Below are 21486 nucleotides of genomic sequence, written 5' to 3' on the forward strand. Positions count from 1 at the left end.
AAGGCTGAACACAAGCTCATAATTTTGGACGGTTATGACCATTTCTTTTTTCTCTTTCCCCTACATGCTACAATTGTGGTTAACCTGCATTTCTCTCATTATCTGAAGCAAGCTGCATTTAGAGACTCAGCAGCCAATTTCACGCCTCGCACTAAAGTGGTAGTCAAGTAATCTGACAGCATCAAGCTAAAAAGACATTCTCCTCTACTTGTACTCTGGACAACATGGGGCTGCACTCACCTTTGGCAACACTGGGTCACTGGCAATGTCGATGACATCCACCTCTCGAATTTTGAGCTTTTCAGGTGGCAGCTCATGAACCTGCATTGTCCCAGGAACTTGGTCAAAAAGACCATGCACATGCAGGCATAAACCACAACTTTCAAGAATGATTTTGGATGAATCTAGAATTTGAAAATAAAGACATCCAAAGAGTGTCACATGTATGAAACTATGATGTCAAGAATCTTTGAAAAGCTGCAATCATTGCGCCTCTCAGTACCTTTTCCTGCCTAGTGTTTGGACCCCCGTGATAAAGAATACAAACTTGAGCAGCTGGTGATTGAAACATATCACTGGGCGAACTCGAACCCAGACAAAAAGAATTATTCGACGCCGGTCCACGCAGCAGGCGGAAAAGTGTAAATCCTGCATTTCTTTCTACGGCGGTGTTATAAGCAAAAGTTACGAAAAGGAGGACACTGTCCCAGTTCCTATGGTCCACTTTGACATACATGGAAATCATGTCTGTGATGGTCTTATTGAGCAGTTCTGTTAATCCATTAGCTTGAGGATGATAAGCTGTCGTTCAGTGATGTACGGTGCCGCTGAGTGTCATCACTTCTTCCAGCAGTTGGGCAGTGAAGGTCGTGCCTCTGTTGGCTAGAACCACAGGCGGTGCACCATGGCGGAGGACGACAGCATGAATGAAGAAATCCGCGACATCGCTTGCCGTACCGCGTTGGAGTGCTTGCTTGGCAGTAACGGGTTAACTAGTTCGTCGCAATTATTCCCGCTGAAGATTTCAGAAATGGACCTAGCAGGTCCAACTTGTTGAAACTGTGCTCGAGGTAGCTCCACAGGGTCTAAAAGACCAGCAGGTTTTATGGGCGGAGTCTTGCGACGCTGGCAGTCTCGGCAGTTTTTGACATAGTGCTTGACGGTACGGGGCAGTTTGGGCCAGTAGACGTGTGGCAGATACGAGCCAGAGTATGCGTGAACCCTAAATGCCCCGAAGATGAGAATTCTGAAAATCGAATTCCTGTCTAGTTTTGAGAAGAGACCTCACAGGTACATTAGGTACATGGATGACATATTTATAATATGGGGACATTGGCGGGACAATCTAGCTAAATTCACTTCTTTGATTTCAAATAACCATAACTGATTTCATACAACCATAAACTTCACCTCCAATACCTCTGCTCAGTGCATCAACTTTCTAGAAATGACCATATGAAATGACCATATATCTCAAAAATGGCGTACTAAAGACAACTGTACAAAAAACCATTTGACAAGCAACAATACCCACATTATGGAAGCCACCACCCGAGACACTGTAAACAGGGCATTTATAAGAATCTGGCAATGTTACGCCACATATGCAAAGGAAACGAGAATTATGCAAACAGGCTTACCACCCTAAAAGGAACACTATCAGACAGAAACCATCCTAACACATTCGTCGACAAAGCCTATATGGACGCACTGGAATTGGACGGCAATGAAGCACTCCAACAAAGCTCTGAAATCCCAACAACGCTAGGTTTTCTAATGCACTTCTTAACATAACCAACATCCTAACAAAATACTATCCAATTCTAAAAACCAACCATAAAGTCAAGAAAATCTTTCCTGAAATGCCTAAGGTCATCTACAGGCGCAACACGAACTTTAAAGACATGCTTGTTCTCGCAAAACTCAAAGCAAAGACTACGATAACGTCAGGTCTCTGTGGCCAGTCCAGATACTCGACCAATAAACATATACAGCCGACTATACTTTGGAACAACTTTCTGTGGCAATGAATGGAAAGCTACGTGAGCAAAGCTACTGCTCCTGTACTCCCCGCGAAGTAGTCTGGGTCGGCTCGCATTTTAAATGACGGCCGTGTTCAAATAATCCCACTGGACAACTTAATACATCTGGTTACAGGGTCATTTGTGAAATAAATTCAACACAAGTTCCATTGGCGAGTTCACGGAACAGCTGGAGGGCAACGCGCGCTCACCTAAAGACAAAGACGCCATTCTGACTGTGACATGCACGAAAAAGTGCGATGTTTTCAGATGCGTAAAAACGTGAAATGTCGCTTCAGAAAGCAACAAGAAATAATAATGCCACCATGGTGCATGCAGCGTCTCTTGATAAACGCATAAAGTAGAAAATGATGTTTATTACTATCACGTGGAAAACCAAAACACATTTGTGGCGCTATATTCTACAGCGATAGCACATGCCCACTTTGGCTCCATAGCCTTCCCTTCATTGCCACAGAAAGTTTTCCCCGAGTATACCAGCGTAAAAAGCACAGTATCTGATTACATTCACAAGGTTACATTTCATTTCATTTTATTTCCTTAAAGGCCCGCGAGAGGGTATTACATAAGGGGTGGGTAATTATAAACACAAAACATAGAAGCCAAATATTTAACATAAAAAGTGATTATTGATATTTTCTATGAACGATGATGGGCAGAGAATGGTTGCAATTTCACTGGGAAGGCCGTTCCAGTCTGGTGCGGTACGTGGAAAAAACGAGGCAGAAAAAGTAGAAGTCCGGGAGCGTGGCCGAGCAACTTGAAGCAAATGGCTCGTGCGGAGAGATATGCGTGTTGCGGGAACGATATAAGGTGGGGCATGCAAGAGACTATAAAAAAGTTTGTGGAACAATGACAGGCTGGCAATACAACGGCGAAGTTCTAGATCTGGTGAACCAGATTCTGCTTTCAATCCAGATACGCTGTGAAGAGTGTGAACAGTGAATAAATCTAGCGGCCCGCTTTTGAAGCGATTCGATAGCATGTGTAAGATAAGATTGTCGAGGGTCCCAAATTGGCGATGCGTATTCTAGTTTAGGTCGAACAATGGATTTGTATGCTTGTAATTTTACGTGTTGTGGAGCGAGGCGTAAATGGCGTTTAAGGAAACCCAGTGTTTTGTTTGCAGATGAAATGATATTAGTGATGTGTATGTTCCATGAAAGATCACTACAAAGAGTGACGCCCAAATACTTGTATGACTGAACATTTTCTAGCGGGATGGCATTAACTGCGTACGGATACACAAGCGGCATGTGGAGGCGATGGAATGAGACGACTTTACATTTACTCGGGTTAAGTTCCATGAGCCAGCGCTCACACCATTCCTGGAGGCAGTTTAGGTTGGCTTGTAAGGATGACTGTTTTGAAGTGTCAGTAACAGTGTCATATATAACGCAGTCATCAGCAAACAGGTGGGTTTTAGAGCTTAGGTTTGAAGGCAAGTCATTTATGTATATAAGGAATAAAGGGGAACCAAGAACGGAACCCTGGGGTACTCCGGACGTTACTGAAAGAGGATTAGAGGTACGGTTGTTGATATTAACAGACTGGGAGCGGTTTGTAAGGAATTCTCTGATCCAATTTAGCATGTTCAGGTGAAGATTTAACTGGGAAAGTTTTAGTAACAGTCGAGAATGGGGTACTTTGTTGAACGCTTTGGAAAAATCTAAGAATATACCATCGGTTTGTAAGTTACAGTCCAGGTTAGTATGCCAATCGTGAACAAATTAGGCCAGTTGCGTTTCACAAGAGAAACCTCTGCGGAACCCATGTTGTGCTGGATGAAAAAAGCTGTTTGAATCAAGAAAGTCTATGATATGCGTGTAGATGACATGTTCCACGATTTTAACGCTGGTTAAAGATATGGGACGATAGTTTAATGGCGAGTTTTTGTTTCCCGATTTGAAGATTGGAACGACCTTCCCGTTCTTCCAGTCATCTGGTAAGCGTTCTGTTAAAAGTGACTGAGAAGAGCAAGCATAGAAAAGATACACAAATATATTTTGTGTTCTTAAGGAATTTGGAGTTGATTTCGTCAATACCAGAAGAAGAGGAAAGTTTTAATTTGTCGATTAAGCACATAATTCCATTAGCAGTGAACAATACCGGTGGCATAGCACATTCTATAATAGTGGGTGGTACTGTAAATGACACGTTACTTTCTTTGGTAAACACGGATGAGAAAGCGGTGTTGAAGATGTTAGCGCATTGATCATCGGTGAATATGTGACCCGATTCACTGGTAAGAGCAATTGGGGCAGTATGCGGGGGGTTCAATACCTGCCAAAATTTTTTTCGGTTGTTAGTCAGCATGCTTGGTAAGTCAACGTTGAAAAAATAATTCTTTGCATCTTGAACTGCGCATATATAAGCTTTTTCAGCTGCGTAGTATTTCTGCCACTTTTGCGAGTCTTCTAGTCTTTTTGCTAATCTAAGCAGCCGTTTTTTCTTGTTTTCTAATCTTTTCAGAGATTTAGAGAACCATGGCTTTTGGCAGTTTGCGCGGAAGCGGGATTTCGGAATAAACCTGTCATTGACCTTGTCCTTAAACAGTGTCCAGTTTTCTTTGACGGACCGGGAAAAGAAAGTAGTTTCTAAACTGGATAAGAATGCGTTAAGCACCAAATTTATTGCTTCATAATTGCCCTTGTCGTACAACCGAATGGTTTTCTGGGTGTTTTGACAAATTAACGGTTTAAATGCAAATTCGATATGGATGACCTTATGGCCACTTAATTCGGGGAGATAAGTAATAGAGACCATGACATCTGGGTGACTGGTTAGTATTAGGTCCAAAATATTTTCACACTCTTGTGTTACCCGCGTTGGTGCAGTTACATTTGTGAAAGGTTAAAATTTAAACAAACGTCCAGGAAAGCCCCAGCTTCGCCTTGTGCCTGTGACGGAATGGTTTGGTTAAGCCAGTTAATACCCGAAAAATTTAAATCACCGGACAAAACTACGGGGGCGTTGGGATACTTTCTTGTAGCTTCGTTTAAGACGTCGTTAAGGTTATTAGAAAAGTCGGGACAGCTATTCAAGGGCCTGTAGCAGACGTCAAGTAATACTGACTGGGGCTTAGCAGAACAAAGAATCCAAATCATTTCAAGGTCAGATGACAGATTAACTAACGAGCAGGTCATTTTTTGGTTTATGGCGATAAGAGCTCCTCCTCCCTTCTTATCTTTTCGATCCTTTCGAAATAGCTGAAAATTAGGCAAATCGGCCAAGACCTCTTGATCAGAGACGCTGTCATTTAACCATGTTTCGGTAATATAAGAAAGTCGCTGTTGGATGACAAAGCCAGATTCGAAATATGTTCGCGCTTTGAAATGATACTTCTAATATTAGTGAAGATCATCACGGAAAACAAAAAAGCTAATTTGGGGAAAATTTGGCGGGAGGTTGCCCTTGGTCGAGGACGGGTGATTGCTATTTTAATTCTTTCACAGACTGCGATGTCTCGTCAAAGACGTAGCGTTTAGTTCCGAAAAACAGGGTTTTGAAGTGCACAGTGAAAGCTGTTGACTTAGTTCTTGCAAAAGCAATCAGATGTTTGCGCGCATGACGTACGGCAGGGGAGAAGTCCTCGCCCATGCTGAAGCCTGTGTCCTTGAATTTGCGGCCGTTGGAAAGGATAAGTTGTTTTGTCTTGGATGATTGAAACTTCACAATTATGGGTCGAATGCGGTTTTCTGAGAACATTGAGCTTCACCTGCACTTCAAACAACTTAATATACTGTCTGGAATGTGCCACCTGTAGAAAACAATGTATAAACGAAACTGGGCAGCCTATTCATGTAAAACTGAACGGCCATCATGCAGACACAAAACAGTTTACCGTCCACTTCGAACAACCGGACCAGAGTTTCCATCAAGTCAAGCTTTACGTTCTACAAACAGATTTCTGGTCATCATGAGAATAAAAATACATAGAACCATATTTGATATGCAAATTTATCTCCCTACACCCATCAGGAATAAAGGCAATAGCATGATTGCGGCAATATTTACAGGCATAAGACACGTTCAACCTTTAAATGGACATAACCAGTATTACATTCGATCGCTCCTAGCCTACATATACTATTATTGTTCTCTTATTGGACTCGTAGAGAGTTGGTGTCGTGACAGCGCTGAGTCCACATTTTTCTTCATCTTAATATTTGCAAATGGGATTCCACTCACACATGTGCCACAGGGCATGACTTTAGATCAAATATAGGACATGCATTCCTTTTATTGCACATACTGTTCTTATTGCAGGTTACCCTGATTCTACAAAGAAACTCTCTCAGTTTAGAAAACAAACTGTAGCCAAAAAGGCTCTCAATTGTGTTATAACTTGGAAATACATACCCTAACACAAAAGTAAACTCAAGTTTTATCAAATGCAATCAAGACTTTCAAGATAGATACGTGGAGTTTAACGTGCCAAAACGACTATATGATTATGAGATGCCGTAGTGGAAAGCTCCAAAAATTTCGACCACCTGGGGTAACGTGCACCCAAATCTAGAATTTCAAACAAAATAGGAATTTGCTTCATACCGCTTTTTAGAGACACGAAAGTGAAAAGTGTGCTCATAGTAGTTGAATGTTTATTTTGCATTGTTTCACCACAAGTGTGAAGAAATTAATGCTGTAGTAACAAATTGCAACGTCACGCGAAGAATGCCAAGAAATTCGAAACTTCAGCACACACCTCAAGCAGAAAGCAAGCACAAAATTAGCATGTAGAGATAATTTATTAATATGTGGGGTTTAACGTCGCAAAACCACCATTTGATTATGAGAGACGCCGCAGTGGAGGGCTCCGGAAATTTCGACCGCCTGGGGTTCTTTAACGTGCACCCAAATCTGAGCACACGGGCCTACAACATTTCCGCCTCCGTCGGAAATGCAGCCGCCGCAGCCGAGATTCGATCCCGCGACCTGCGGGTCAGCAGCCGAGTATCTTAGCCACTAGACCACCGCGGCGGGGCTAGCATATATAGATAGGACGAACATGAAGAAAAGAATGTCCCAGCTTGACACACAAAAGCACGCTAACAGAAAGATGCACAAAACGAATGCACAAGTATACACAAGACGAGTGCAAACAAATGTCATAATTCTTACTTCATAGAGCGTAAGCAGCACACACCCTTCGTGAACTCAACCGCGGGTGAAGTGACCATCGTCCTCTCTTTAACCACTGTAACTTCAAAGCGAGCTTTGGGTCGAAGCGCAAAAGGTACAAAGCACACGAATCCAGAGATAAACATGCGCGCGAGTGAGCCACCAGGCTATACTCGGCAACAACTTTTCTTAGCGTTGAAGCGAAGGCTAAACAGGCAAATCGCATGCATCCTACTGCCATTGACTGTAGTTCCACAATAGTGCCAGTATTTTCAACTAAAATATAAAAGTTCCTTCTTTCTTTTCTACATGAAGCTATTTGAAACAGGACGCAGCTCGCAACAGTAAGATATTAGTATTTCTTTGAATTTATTCGTTGAGACTGCGTTTATGAACACGTGAGCAAGTCCCGCATTTTTACATGTAGATCGAACACTAAGCTGCACCTGTGTCTACATGACACGATGGTGCGCCCCTATCACTTTTCGCTGTGTTATGAAATGCACACTAAATCATCAAATTACTTCACGAAGTGCTACATGTGCAGAAGCTCCCCCCCCCTCCCCTATCTCCCTTCACTGCCAAGTTGTCGCAGAGTATAGAGAACATTTATACGCACTTCGACCATGCAATATGTAGGCGCATGCGTACAGTGAGGAGCGGGATGGTGTAGCGTGACGCCCTTGAGAGAATGCGCATTAAACGTTATGGGAGCGGTAGCCGCGAGCCTGCAGATTACAGAAGAGGAGGACGATCGCGTGTGCGCTCGTGGCACGCAGCAGCGACTGGCAGCGGGCAGTTGAGGCTTGGGCTTGGCGGAATAAACCCGGTTCCTTGCCTGGCTCCGCGTCTTCTCTGCGGGGTTCTGGGCCGAGCAGTCTCGACCCCCCATACAATGTGCGCCGTCGTGCCACCTCGCTACCGATTATAGAAACGCGCTGAAATTTCCAAGCTCCGAGGACCGCCAGCGGTACATGGTGTGTATAAATGGCTGGCCATTTACACACCGTTCACTCTGTGGCTTAGTAGTTAGCGTCATGCGCTGAGGAATGCAAGGTTGCTGGTTCAACAACAGGCAGCAGAACTTTTTCTTCTCGTTTTATTTCTTTGCAATCGGTTACTGACGAAGCCGTGGTGCACCCCGGTATAAAACACTTCTGGGTAAACAAAATAAAAATGCTCTAAGGTTCCAGATTAAATCAATTCTAACTACTACATGGTTCTTCAATGTGGCAGAGGGCAAAGACGACTGATCAGGCACTGAAAAGGGGTGTGCGAGTCATTTTTTGAGATTCCTTTCAGTTATGTGTTATCAGCAAGATGTAATAGTCACATGCTTATGTATGAATGAGTTCTGTCAAGTCGGCGCCTCTTTAATGGCCTATTTTAAGAGCAATTCAATACTCTAAAAGAGGCATTTTGCACAGTTATGTCTTTTCAATACAACTTGCTTTTTGTTGCCTGGAGAGTTCTGGACCTACGTGCACCATTTTCCCACGTGATAGCCAGACAACAGCCCACAGAACACTGCGTGGCATCTGTGCTAACAAACCGTGCTCGCACAGACAAGTCCCCGAGTACTCAGCCATGAAAAAACATGCTGAATCTGCATTGGCAAACTGCAATCATTTAAGGACTAAACACTTAAGATGAAAATAAAAATTGTAAATTTTACTATTTTCTCAGATGGGCACACATTTACCTTAACTGAATATGGCTTTAAACAGTGACATAAGCATGAAAAAATTTAGTGCCCTCCAAGGCCTTCGAAATGAAAGCGGAAGCATGTGCTGCAAGAGCTTGCCTTCACTACAACAGCTTGTCTGCTATCTTTGCACAGAAATCATAGGAACATGAAGCATTACTCACCATTCTATTTATAAATTCACCTACATGATGCAGTACAGTATGATATACTTTTTTCTTCAGCTACTGCATCATTTATTGAACATTCCTGTGGCACTCAAGCTTATGTGGTTATTTAAGGAGACCCACAATTGGCCAGAACGTGATTAGATTGCCGTAGAAAAAGAGTGTGAGTTATAATGACAGCATACTTTAGGCATCTGAATAGATTTATATCTAAAATCGCATTCAAAGGTAACCAAAACTGGCATGTCGCACCCCTAGCGCAAGAGCTATGAACCACAAATATGAAGCGCTAATAACATAGCTCTGCCTATTTAAAGTGCACCACAATTAGGGTTCGGAATATGAATGTTATTCATCTTTGATTGTTTCTATGTGGCTGTCGAGGCAAAAGCAGTAGAGCATGAAAAGTGGCACTGCTTTCGTGGCCTCTGCAGCGAAATGCATGCAGCATTTCCAGAGTAGGTTAACTCGCTGAAGTTGTTAAGCAGTGACATATCGAAGCCGCCCTACTACAGCCGCATGGGAACTACACTGCGTGAATAGTCGATCACTTGTGAACGCGTCGTTTTGTTTTGGAAGACTTGGCTTCGCACAACTAGGCTAAAGTCTTAAAAACAACCTGTGCATGGCCAAAAGTACTTGCATAAGAAGCCCCGGGAAAGTGCTGCAACTCTTGTGAAATAATATAGCATGCTAGAAAGTTGTGGTCGCGGGACTGCAGGTTTGACAAACACATCACGTGTCTGTACTTAGGGTTTCACTTTTCATCACTGCTGGCGTTACACTAGTGTATAATCCCTATCGCGATCACATCCACTGTTTACAGCACGAGTCCTCAAGACTGCATAATTGCCGCAAATTGAAAAATTCTGATTATAAGTGTTCTACGGCACTTTCCGCGTTACCATTCTGTGATTACAAGCTCAGACCAGTAAGCTTTCCATTGCACTCAAGAAAACTGGTACTATAAATATTGGTTGTAGGTCCCTTTAACAAGCAGGTAAGAAATTTCGAATATTCATTATGATGCATAGAAACAAAAAGTTTGCTTGTCCTCCTCATGGCGAAGTCATTAGAGCAGCTTCTCTAGCGTTCAAATTAGCTAGGCGGCAACAGTTGCACTCCAGCATCTTCCTCATTGAGGAGGGACCAACACTGCTGCCCTGCCCATTTTGCAAATCACCAGAGAGCATTACAAATGCAGATTGATCGATGATTGATTGATATGTGGGGTTTGATGTCCCAAAACCACCACGATTATGAGAGACACCTACTCTCGGCTCCAGAAATTTCGACCACCTGTGGTTCTTCAACGTTCACCCAAATGTGAGCACACGGGATTACAGCATTTTCGCCTCCATAGAAAATGCAGCCACCACATTACACATGCAGATAAACTCATGCAGAAAGGAAGTGTGTGTGTGTGTGTGTGTCTAAATCTTGCATGTGTGTCTATCAACCCAAGTACTACATTAAAGCTCCATTAATGCAACTCTAACCAGTGTGGCAGGCAAATGTGTGTACCCTACACCCACATACAAGCAGTCGAGGCTTAGCCTCCATCAAAAAACTGCTGATGCAGCTATAATTTTCTCACTTCCCAGGTGCCTGGCCTGGATAGCTATTGTTGGCATGGAGTTCTAAAAAAAAAATGATCCTGAATGGCACTTATTGCCATTACCATTAGACTTCGAAACATGAAGTACTTGTGAAAAAAAATTTAATATGCACAGTAAAAGGCCAACTACTATAGAATCCCACTTTTTTGACAGGACCTGCCTCCAAAAAGCCCCAAAGAATATTGACAGTGATGGCCGACCGTGACCCGGTAGCAAAGCTGACAAGTGCAGTATGCCTGGATTGGCTTTAGGAATGCTTTAAGCAAAATGCCGCATGCAGTCCCACCCTTGTATAAGAGCGAGGTTACGTACGTTCTCCTGGGTTCCGTTGTCGGGCGCATGCATGGTCTCGATGCAGAGGGTGAAGTTTCCGGCCATGTAGTCGGGGTTGGTGAGCACGGTGCGGCAGTAGGGGTAGGCGTTCCATGCCTCCTCGTGGACGGCCAGCGAGCCCTTGGGCATCAGCATGCGGATGAAAGGAGGCACCTTGCTCTCCAGGTGGTATATCTTGTAGGTGTACTGCCCCTTGTTGTACTTGCCGCCCAGCAGCTCCTTGCCCTCGAACGGCTCATTCTTGATCACCTCGATGCCCTCACCGCCACCCGTCTCGTTCTTGCTCGCCTCAGCCACCGAGTACAGCTGGGCCACCTGGTACTACGGCCACCACCAACGAGTTGAGCCTCAACCCCGGAAACGCCGTGACGTCGGAGCGCGCGCACAGCACCGGCCAGTCAGTCGGCGACAAGCCGAGCGGGCATCATCCGGTCCGGCGGCGGCATGCGCGCGCTCCGCGGCCACGCCGACTCGCAAGAACGCCGGCTTCTTACCTCTTCCACGGTTATGGGAAGAACGACGCGACTGAAAACAGAAACGGGGAAACAGCGGTGAGAAGAAACCCGGTGCAATCGTAAAAGCTGCGGCCCGTCGGCGAAAGTCTTGACACCCGCAGCGGAATGGGATGCGCCGCCACCCCCGCGGTCCATTGAATGTCGCCGAGCGCCGGCTCGGAAACCACGTTTGCGACCGGCACTCGTGCTTTCCGAGCCGCTAGGTCCTCGAGTCGCTCGACGGGCTACAGCGAGAATTGTGGGTGCGCTACTTACAATTCCTTGATGAGCATCGCGGGGTCGGCTCAGCAGCAGCGTCGCATACGTCGGGCGGCTGAGGGAGGACTACGTCACTCGGGAAAGAGGCCGGCTGTGACCTGCGGGAAATGGCAAGCTAGCACCCCTGGCGTCAGCCACCCTCGCCGCTGGCTCAGTCCGCTCGGTGTGCGGCCAATTTTTGGCCGCCTAGAATTTCTTCGAAGCCATAAAAAGCCCGCTGTTGTCTTCCTCCACTTCAAGGTGGCCCGAACTGCAGAACAATCGATACGCGAAGCGCCATCTTCTGACTATCGTGATGGGTGCGTCATCCTAGACGTCATCGACGTCAATTGGATACAATGTTTCGTGTCTTGCTGCTCAAAACCCACTATGCATGCTGTGCCTGCCCCAAGGGAGAAAACGCCCGAAGGCAATGGTCATTTGGTTTGGGCGTCACACGCAACTTGAATAGATATGTAACAATCGCGGCGAGCTAGCTGCTTAGTCGGTCGGCACCAAGGCATTCGCATGCATCGCTGTAGTCTCGCTCGCATTACCCTGCAAATTATTGAGCATGGTTCACATGTTGTCACCCAAAAAAAATATTTCAACATTTTCCGAATACTGTTCGAGCATTGCATTGAGCCCATACTTATGCCGCGTGTGCGCCATTCTCAAGGTACGTAATCATGATGCACCAATTACGATCGAGGCGCGACGTCATCAGCTAACATTTCAGCGCATGCGTTGTACCATAGCCTCTCGTTTGTCTGCCGGATGAGTGCGAAACGCCCATCATCTAAGGCGGCGCTGCCTACGTAGGAATCAGAACCTTCAGAGACAGAGGATGTCATTCGTAAGCTCCGAAAAGCCTCTGGGAGTGTACATGTGACCATATGCACAGTCCCAGAGGTCTGGAGGCTGTCTCGTGGAATTGAAAAGAGGGTAGTGGAGGCCAACTGTGTGATCAAGGGTATGACCCGGCAACTCAGATACAGCGTAATGGAAGTGCACCAAGACGTGTACGAGCCCGGCAATCGCTCCTTTGCACAGGATGGCATTCACTACAGTGGTGTGACGGGCAGGAGGGTCGGTAATAGAAGGGGTCGTCAAGCCACAGCACCCAGAGCCCTGAGGCCAACAGTGTAGCCAAAGACAGTTCTAAAGGGGCACAAATATTCAAGCCACACGGAGTCCATGGGAGAAAAAATCGACGTAAGCACAAGGGTCGAGCTAGTCAGACGTGGCTATATTAACATGCAGTGTGGCAGGAATAGGTTAAAGTGGGAAGAGATAGAAGAGCAGTTGAGGCAGGAGGAGCTGATGGTATTTGGAGTTGTGGAGTCACATCTTCGGGACATGGAGCAACCACCTTGCAATCCGGACTACGTATGGGAATATTGTAATAGAACAGAAGACAGCTGAAAAGGGGGTGGCATTGGGGCATTCATTCATAAAAGTACAGACTGGCAAAGGGTCAAGAGAGGAACATTTATGGCTAAAAGGGAAAGTGGCAGGGCAAATGACTCTCCTTGGTTTGGTGTACTTGTGGACGGGAGCAAAGGCCAAAGAGGAAAACCAGGCAATCGTCGAGTGTATATCAAAGGACGTTGAAGAATTAGGAGGAATTAAGATGTGCGATTACCTGAACATAACTAGCAAGTAAAAAAAGGATCTGGTGGTTTCCTGGCGACTCATTGCGCAGAATGCAAGTGCAAGCCGCTGTTTGATAAAACAACTGTGTTGGCTACTCTCTCTAACGAGAGTGCAGGACTCATCATTGAGGCGACGGCGATAGCAAACCGAAGCTGCATCAGCAAGCCATCCGCCGCACCAACAGAAAAAAAGAACTCGATTACTTGAACTCACAAGCAGAAGATTTTTCTTTGTGAATTCACTGCTGCTTAGTTTTTTCTTTATATTTGTGCATTCATTGATTTCATTGTGATGTCATGTGATAGGTATATATTCTTGCTGTTTTGCAATAAAATTATAGTTGGAAGTTAGTGCTTGTCCTTCCTGTTTCTTTAGACCGCTGTTACCTTTTAGCGCTTCAGCTGTTTTAGACAAGAATACCAACTAGCCCGCCCCTTGCCTTCACTTTGGCCGGATATATCACCCACGCTACCGCAGGCTTGGTCAAAGCTTTCGCCAGCTGGACATTTCTGTCAGGTTTGGCGCAAGGCCAGCTGCATGTACCGTCGTCAAACCACGACGCTGGTACAACATCAGCCTTTTTCGTGTCAAAGAAGTCGACGACCGCAAATGACTTCTACAAATAAACATGATGGTCAAACAATTTTACGAGTGACTGAAGCAATGCTTTAACGATTAGTCTACAGCGGCGTAAAGTTATTATTCTCTGATTAAAGCCACATTCTATATTTTCATGGAGGAGGCCACGCCTAGCCCCTCGCAAGTGGAAAGCGTACAGGGAAAGCCGGCCTGCGATACAACCAAATCGGTTTTTTGATTATTTGACACAGGCATGTTTTTTACCCATGATCCCCCGAATCAAAGGGCGATGCCATGAGCTTATCATGATCAAATAAAGGAACGATAAAAGTAGGAGGGCCATTTGTAGACATGCGCTGGGATGAATACACGAACACATTACAGCCACAACGCGAGACTGCATGTCTTGTGCTGGATTCGGTTTTTCCGGTCGAAAATTTCGAAGGCGAAAAGGGAAGAGTACCAAGCTTTTACAGCGTCAGCAGCAGGATAAATCCAACGACGATATTTAAGCACGCCGCGCACAATGTACGTGCACCAGGCGCAGCCCACCAGCGGACAAAGTTCACTGGAATTTGTCTCGGCTGCGTTCAGCGACAAGGTTCCTTTTGGCGTTGCGTAAATCAGTTGCCAGACTTTGGGGTGGTTGTTGCCAAACTGCCGCTGAATTTGGCTTAGAAGTTTTTTTTTGTAGTTTCGGTTTTTTTGTAAGAGTTTGGTGCCATTGCGGTGCATTTCGCGAGTGCATGAGCAACGCTGGCCATTTTAATTAACGGAATGAACCGAGCCTAGCAGAAGTCGAGTGTGGTGCTGCCGTGCAATTAAGAGGCCGTTTTAATCATCGCAATAAACCGCGCATTACAGAATTCGTTTTAATTAACAGAATGAACCAAGCCTAGCAGAAATATAGCGTGGCGCTGCCGTGCAATTAGGAGGCCAATTTAACTAACAGAATGAACCGCGCAATACATGATTCGTTTTAATTAACGAAATGAACCGAGCCTACCAAAGGTCGAGCGTGGCGCTGCCGTGCAATTAGGAGGCCAATTTAATTATTGAAATTAACCTCACTTCTGCTAGGCACGGTTTATTCCGTTAATTAAAACGGCCTCTTAATTGCACAGCAGCGCCGCGCTCTAATTCTGCTAGGCGCGGTTCATTCCGTTAATTAAATTGGCCTCTTGTTTGCACGGCAGCGCCGCGCTCGACTTCTGCTAGGCGCGGTTCATTCCGTTAATTAAATTGGCCTCTTGTTTGCACGGCAGCGCCGCGCTCGACTGCTGCTAGGCGCGGTTTATTTTGTTAATTAAAACGGCCAGCGTCGCTCGTTCGCGAAATGTACCGCGGATGGCACCAAATTCTCACAAAAAACCACAACTACAAAAAAAAATTTTCTAGTCAAATTTAGCGGCAATCTGGCAACACTGACTTTCCCAGTTTGGCAACTATTTGAGCAACGCTAGAGGTGTGCGCCGATTGGTCGGCGCGCCGCCGCCGATAGTTTTCACCGCGCCGCCGCCGCCGACGCGAACTGATCGGCGCGCCGCCGCCGCCGCCGCCGCCGACGTTTTTCATCGGCGCAATCGGCGCGCCATTTATGCGCCAGTACGGACTTTTCACAGATTTGTCTTCTTTTTCATCTTAATTTAGAGCTTTGTTTCACATTTTATGTAGCCAGTATAAACCAGGCTTCTTAGTTATCTTCATCCAGCTTCAGAGACCGAGAGTACCACTATGAAAAGCTGCACAAGTTCTGCGGCCGCTGCATGAAGTGATATATTAGACAAATTGACAAAAATAAATGTAACAGTTACAGTAAAGCATAGACGCTGCCATCTTAGGCTTAAAAGCAATTTTTGCTGGGTTTAAATTGTCGTAATTAGCAATGATTATGGTCATACGACGTTGAATGTACTGGCCCAGCGTGTTGATGCATGCGAGTTCACCGTAGCACAATTCGAATATTCATACGGATGAAAAACGGCATCATTATAAGTCCAAGATGGCAGCCTATAATTGTGCCCGAAACAGGGCGTATATAATAAAGAAATGAAGTCGTAGCAGTGCAGCACGAATGCAGCGCGTTAGATGAAAAGAGGAGGAGGAATAAATGAGGAAGGACCGGAAGGTTAGGCGTTAGATGAAGAACTACACAAAACCCCGAAAGATGAAATCGAAAGGGAGAAGTTTAATGAAGATTATAAGCGTCGAAGCATAATACATGCTCGAACCTACTCAGGGTATATCAGCACCTGTCCGTGGTGTTAAAGTTGATAATTTTCGAGGATGACCACCTATATGCAGCGTCTGAACATGCTGCAGAAAATATTCACCGTCTGTTTTATTGTTTAACTTATCTGTTTGTACCGGCCTTTTAAAACATTGGATTCCCGGGATGAAGATGCCAAGGCAGTAAGATGGCAAGAGAGAGAAAGGAAGGCTGGGGGATCAACCATATCTTGGCATCCGGTTTGCTGCCTAGCACTGGGGGTTGAGAAATAGGGGCAAGAAAGGGCGTGTAGAAAGACAGAAAAGAAAACGCATGTGCACTCAGGAGTAAGATGGCAAACTTAACAGAGAATTTATTAAATTCTGTACAGACAGGGCGAGAGGTCTCTTGCGAATGAGCTGGGTGGCTCACTATAAAGTGTACGTTTTGACTTAATCAGGGAATGGGTCCAGAATGCGCTGTTGAATCACGAGACACACACGCCATTTCTGACGGTCCCGCTCACACTCGCTCAAGTCAAGGTCTTTGATAGGGGCGTGGCCACCTCACTGCACCTGTGACACCAAGAAACCATTGTGGTCGTCTCGTCGAACGTCTTATGGTGTCGGAATGCCACCTTACTTCCCGGCTAAGATGGACAGTACACGGCGGACAGCAGGCTGGCAGCCCTTCGGTGACTTGTTTGATGAACAAAGAACGCGGCCCTCCCCCGTTGGCCCAGGCGCCGCGCGTAACAACGGCTATCCAGTGGTGAGAAGAGGCGTAATAAGCTTGTCTGAGACCACCAGTTTTAAAAAGAACAAAACAAAATTTAAAAAACTTGCCTGTAGACAATTTACAAAAGACGGCTGGATTCATCAAAAATCCAGAGATCGACATTTGAGCGACATGTCATATATGACATAGTTCAGCAAACTGGTTTTCATGACGTAACTTGAACGGACCTACTGGCACTGGGAGAAGTTAAGAATGATTGTCGCTGACAGATGTACTTCTGTTGCGAAGGTAATGCTCAGAGTCAACCAAATAAACTTAACATTATATTCAAGTCTTGATAAAAAAATAAGTCAAGTTAGAAGGCTCCTGAGGTGACCAAATAATAAATTACTTCACCATACTTTATGAAGAACTAATTTGCAAATAAATAATGCAACTGCTGTTTATATGACATTCAATGACGTGACCGCAATCAACGGTGTGTCGTCGCTATAAAACTGGAAATTTAGATGTGGACCCGATCGGGCGAATGCAGCGGAGAACGAATATGTCACGTAATAAAAGCGATGTGATGTTGCACATTTTCATCTTTACAACTCCGGGCCCTTCTGCTTGCTCGTGATGTGTTCGAAGGAGCTAGCCAAGTGTCAGGTAGAAGTCAAGCAGAGTAGCCGGGGCTGATAAGAGCAACGTTTATGTTCACTATTTACACACTAAAGGTAGCATCATGGAAGCTTGATGAGAGCTTCTGAGAGCTGGTTCAGAGCGTCTTGGTGCTCGCGTTTTAAGCCGTGCTCTTCCTAAAATTCTCTGCAGGAGAAAACAATAGACAGTTTTCAATAATCTGCAAGGCAGCTTTTCTGTAAGGTTAGTTTTCCAACCATAAACTCTCGTTCACAGACTGCTTTTCTCGCTAATTTTGTTTTTGCCATTCACCTTTTTGAGATCTTGTTGTGCTCGCGTGCCTTTGCTGGAATTGACCATTTGCGGAAAAGCTTCTGCGCATGCGCGGTAACGGCGCAGCTGGCGCCCTCTATGGGCGCTTTGGTTTTGGTTGGAAAACACGAGCCGGGCTGGCCGTCACTCGTGCATCTCTGTGCCATCACTGAACTAAGTCGCCTCGCTTTAGCAGCGTACAGAAATGCCAGCGCACTGTGTGGCCTACGGCTGCACGAATTATTTTACTCAGAAAGGAAGCACGCATTTCTACAGGTTCCCGTCCGCGAGGCTACGTGCCGAAAAGAGAGATGCTTGGGTAGCTGCTGTGAGGAGACAGAATGCCGACGGTTCGCCGTGGGCGCCCAACAAACATTCTCGGATCTGCAGCGCGCATTTCATAACAGGTACGGTAATTTTAAGTGCTTATAAGCTGGTTTGTGCAATCAGAACTCACGTTTACTGCAGGACGGCCGTCAAAGTTCAAGAACCATCCTGACTTCGTCCCCAGTGTGTCCACCTACGTGAGAAGTCACGGCGATGCTGCTGTGCGTCGCCATAGCCGATGGTGGAAGCGACTGAAAGGTAAGCGCTACAATCTCAGTTTATATTTACTGGGACAAAAACTGCTAATGCAGAATAGAGGAGCAGATGTTCGTGAAGGCAACCACACATCTGTCTGAGCGCGTGAACGGTCAGTTCTGTCGTGCATTTACGAAGGTCGCTCTTGCTTTCCGGACTCACTCCAGCTTTTAAAGATATACGGTCTAAAGCACAGTCAGTGGAAATGTGAATGTATAATAAATACTTGTTTCGAGCCCGGTACCACTCTAGTGAGCCGTTCGAGCACTCTAGGCTATCGTCTGGACGGCTGTACTGCATCGCTCCCGTCTGGTATTTTGTGACTGCTTTCATCATGGGCGAGGCCAGATGAGAAACCAACCACTTTCGAGGCGATTTGCAGTAGATAGTGTAGTGTGACAGGCAGTGCTTGCGAGGTTTCTCGTGCCTGCGGCACCGTGAGAGCACTTGTATAGATTTATTGCCCACTCGATCATTTTTGCCGCTGCTTCCCGCATTTACAGCGTGTTTTTAGGTTGTGAAGTCGTATTGTGAATGCCGCATGCAATGCCTTTGTCACCAGTAGGGTAGCCAGACATATTTCGGTGGTGGGATTCAACCATACTTTATGCTCGTGTGTGCGTTGGTATGTGTGCGTGTAATATATACACATGCAAAGCTGAAAATTTTCGGGGGTTTGAACCCCTCAAACAACTCTTCCGCTCAGCCATGTCCCTGATTGTCACTATTTCTTAGACACCCAATATGTGGCTGTTATGCACATCTCACCCTAGGTGCTTATTGTCAGCAAATGACCTGTGCACAACCACGATACCATTCTTTCAGGGGAGCTTGATACGACAGCCACTTCTGCTACTCCTAATGACACGCCAGAGTTGCAGGATTCTCCCAATGGTGAGCTTGCTTGCACTTTGCAAACTTAAGTGCTGTTTTGAGTTTCTTCCCGTGGCATCATGTGATTGCTCAGATTTCAGCTGGCTTGATTCTGCAGACACATTCATATAGGGGATAATGGTCAGCTGATGTGTTGCTTTCAGAGAATCTCAACATGGACACTAGTCCTGCACAGGATGGTGTACTAGATGAGAATTCGGTGGACCTGCAACAACTGGAAAATGGTAAGTTTGTGTGCACTTTGCAGAGTTGAATGTTTTTTCAGCATTTCCCCATACCACGATGTGAATCCTGCCGCTGCTTGTTGCATGTGGCCCATTTCTGCAGTAACACACTCATACAAAGCAATTAGATGTCATGCTGTTGCATTGCTTGCAGAGAATCCTGACGAAGGCTTGGATGCTACAAAGGATGATGTACCTGATCAGAACTCGATGGAGCTGCAGCAACCCGAAAATGGTGAGTTTGTATGCACTTTGCAGAGTGCAATGCTCCTTTCGGCTTTTTCCCGTACCATGATGCCAATGCTGCAACTGCTTTTTGCATTTGCAGATAGAAACTCCTCAGCTATAGGCTTATTGTAGAGCTTGTTTCTAGTCCGTATGTCCATATGTGTAACATTGACTTGCAGAGGGCGCTCTAAGGTGCTTGACGAGCGCTTTTTCTGTGCCACTTGCAGGTATAAAGGAGCACATCTGGTCAGATTGCCGCTGTCAAGCCTGTGCTTCTAAGAAGATTGAAGTCCTGGAGCAAGAAATAGGAAATTCGCAGAAGTTTATCCTCCAGTTGCAGAAACAAAATGCAAAGCTAGAGGTGCAGCTAGATGCAGCCATGTCAAGGTGTCTCACCCTGACTACTCTAGCCACTCCAAAGGACTGCATGTACTACACTGGATTGCCGAATGTTGAAGTGTTCAATATTTTGCTTGAATACTTTGCACCACGCGCTAGAGAAATGTTGTACTGGGGCTCAGATAAAAAACGGCATAATGACCCTCGTGGCAACAAAAAAATGGCAATCTGGCCAAAGAATTTTTCATGGTGTTAGTTCGGCTCAGGACAGGTATGCAAGGGCAAGAACTGGCCAGGAATTTCCTGATGTCAGAAAGTCTAGTTAGCCGCACTTTTTTCACATGGATTAACTTTTTATAACGAGAGCTTCGGCACTTGACACCCTTACCTACTTTAGATGACATAAGATCCCACCTACCGAAGTGCTTCTCTGATTTTCCCGACACCCGTCTTGTTCTCGATGCCACAGAGGTGAGAATACAGAGGCCTTCGTCATTGAGCGCACAGCGCCAAACCTTCCCACCATACAAACATTACAACACGTACAAGGCGCTTATTGGATGTACACCGGATGGATACATCACTTATGTGTCTCGCCTCTGGGGAGGCTCTAGCTCGGATAAAGCAATCTTGGAAAGTAGTGGTCTTCTTGACAAGCTGGAGCCAGGAGATGCAATAATGGTTGATAAAGGTTTTACATTTCCTTACTTGCCAGCAGGTATAACAGTTTATCGGCCTCCATTCCGAGAGCCTCACCAAAAGCAGATGCCTGCAAATAAAGTTGACGAAACCAGGCGCATCGCTTCTGCAAGGGTGCACGTTGAAAGAACCATTGCAAGAGCTAAAAGCTTTCATATTTTGGATAGGCCCTTTCCTATCGCCATGATAGACATTGCTGAGCAGGTTTTTGAAGTTTGTTGCCTCTTGAGCAACTACAGGCTGCCTTTGATTCGAGAGGTAGATTAGGATTTGCAAGAGCACGAGCATAGTTTTCAAAAGGAAGCCAAGTTTGAAATTGGCCTGAGCTGGCTAGAGTTAGGAAATGATTTGGTGGCTGCAGCCAAGGCAGTAACAGAAGTCAGCTGTTTTTGGAATGATGTGCCATTTTGAATGTTTTACCAAACTTGCTGTAACCAATAAATGTAACTATGAAACATTTTTCAATCAATCTTGTTATATCACAGTAGCTATATTCACCCCTTTGTGCTGAATAGACCCACGCTACTGAAGCCTCATATAGTTGGAATTTATCTCGCGCTTTCCACGACAGCTTTCAGAAGCCACGTCAAGCCCCATTTGCCTTACTCTAAGTCACAAATAACGAAACAGGTTGTTTGCCTGTGTTACACTGTCCCATCT

The 21486-nt window shown here is 45.5% G+C and overlaps 2 protein-coding genes and 1 pseudogene across 9 annotated transcripts in view; 2 read left to right on the plus strand and 1 right to left on the minus strand.

The window, feature by feature from the left end:
- Positions 1–12063, minus strand: part of vib (phosphatidylinositol transfer protein vib) — a 126608-nt gene extending 114545 nt beyond the window's left edge. For 6 of the 8 annotated variants that reach the window (XM_037419398.2, XM_075891035.1, XM_037419389.2 and 3 more), the window contains exons 1-4: positions 11761–12061; positions 11485–11515; positions 10970–11311; positions 241–321 (exon numbers count right to left, since the gene is read on the minus strand). In XM_037419398.2, the coding sequence (XP_037275295.1) occupies positions 241–321; positions 10970–11311; positions 11485–11515; positions 11761–11777 (471 nt within the window). In that variant the 5' untranslated portion in view covers positions 11778–12061. Of the gene's footprint in view, positions 1–240; positions 322–10969; positions 11312–11484; positions 11516–11760 lie in introns of all 8 variants that reach the window. The other 2 variants (XM_075891032.1, XM_075891033.1) reach the window with 2 other exon arrangements.
- A 5838-nt stretch (positions 12064–17901) lies between these two features.
- On the plus strand, positions 17902–19332 carry LOC142803215 (THAP domain-containing protein 1-like; the record flags this gene model as incomplete). The annotated part of the gene is made up of 3 exons (XM_075888309.1): positions 17902–18267; positions 18329–18445; positions 19268–19332. Coding segments are annotated over exons 1-3 (384 nt in total), but the record flags the coding sequence as incomplete, so codon positions are not given.
- A 549-nt stretch (positions 19333–19881) lies between these two features.
- LOC119159816 (uncharacterized) lies at positions 19882–21291 on the plus strand (annotated as a pseudogene).
- Positions 21292–21486: the final 195 nt, after the last annotated feature.

The sequence above is a fragment of the Rhipicephalus microplus genome, chromosome 3 (genome assembly GCF_043290135.1).
Source record: "Rhipicephalus microplus isolate Deutch F79 chromosome 3, USDA_Rmic, whole genome shotgun sequence".
NCBI classification, from domain to species: Eukaryota; Metazoa; Arthropoda; class Arachnida; order Ixodida; family Ixodidae; genus Rhipicephalus; species Rhipicephalus microplus.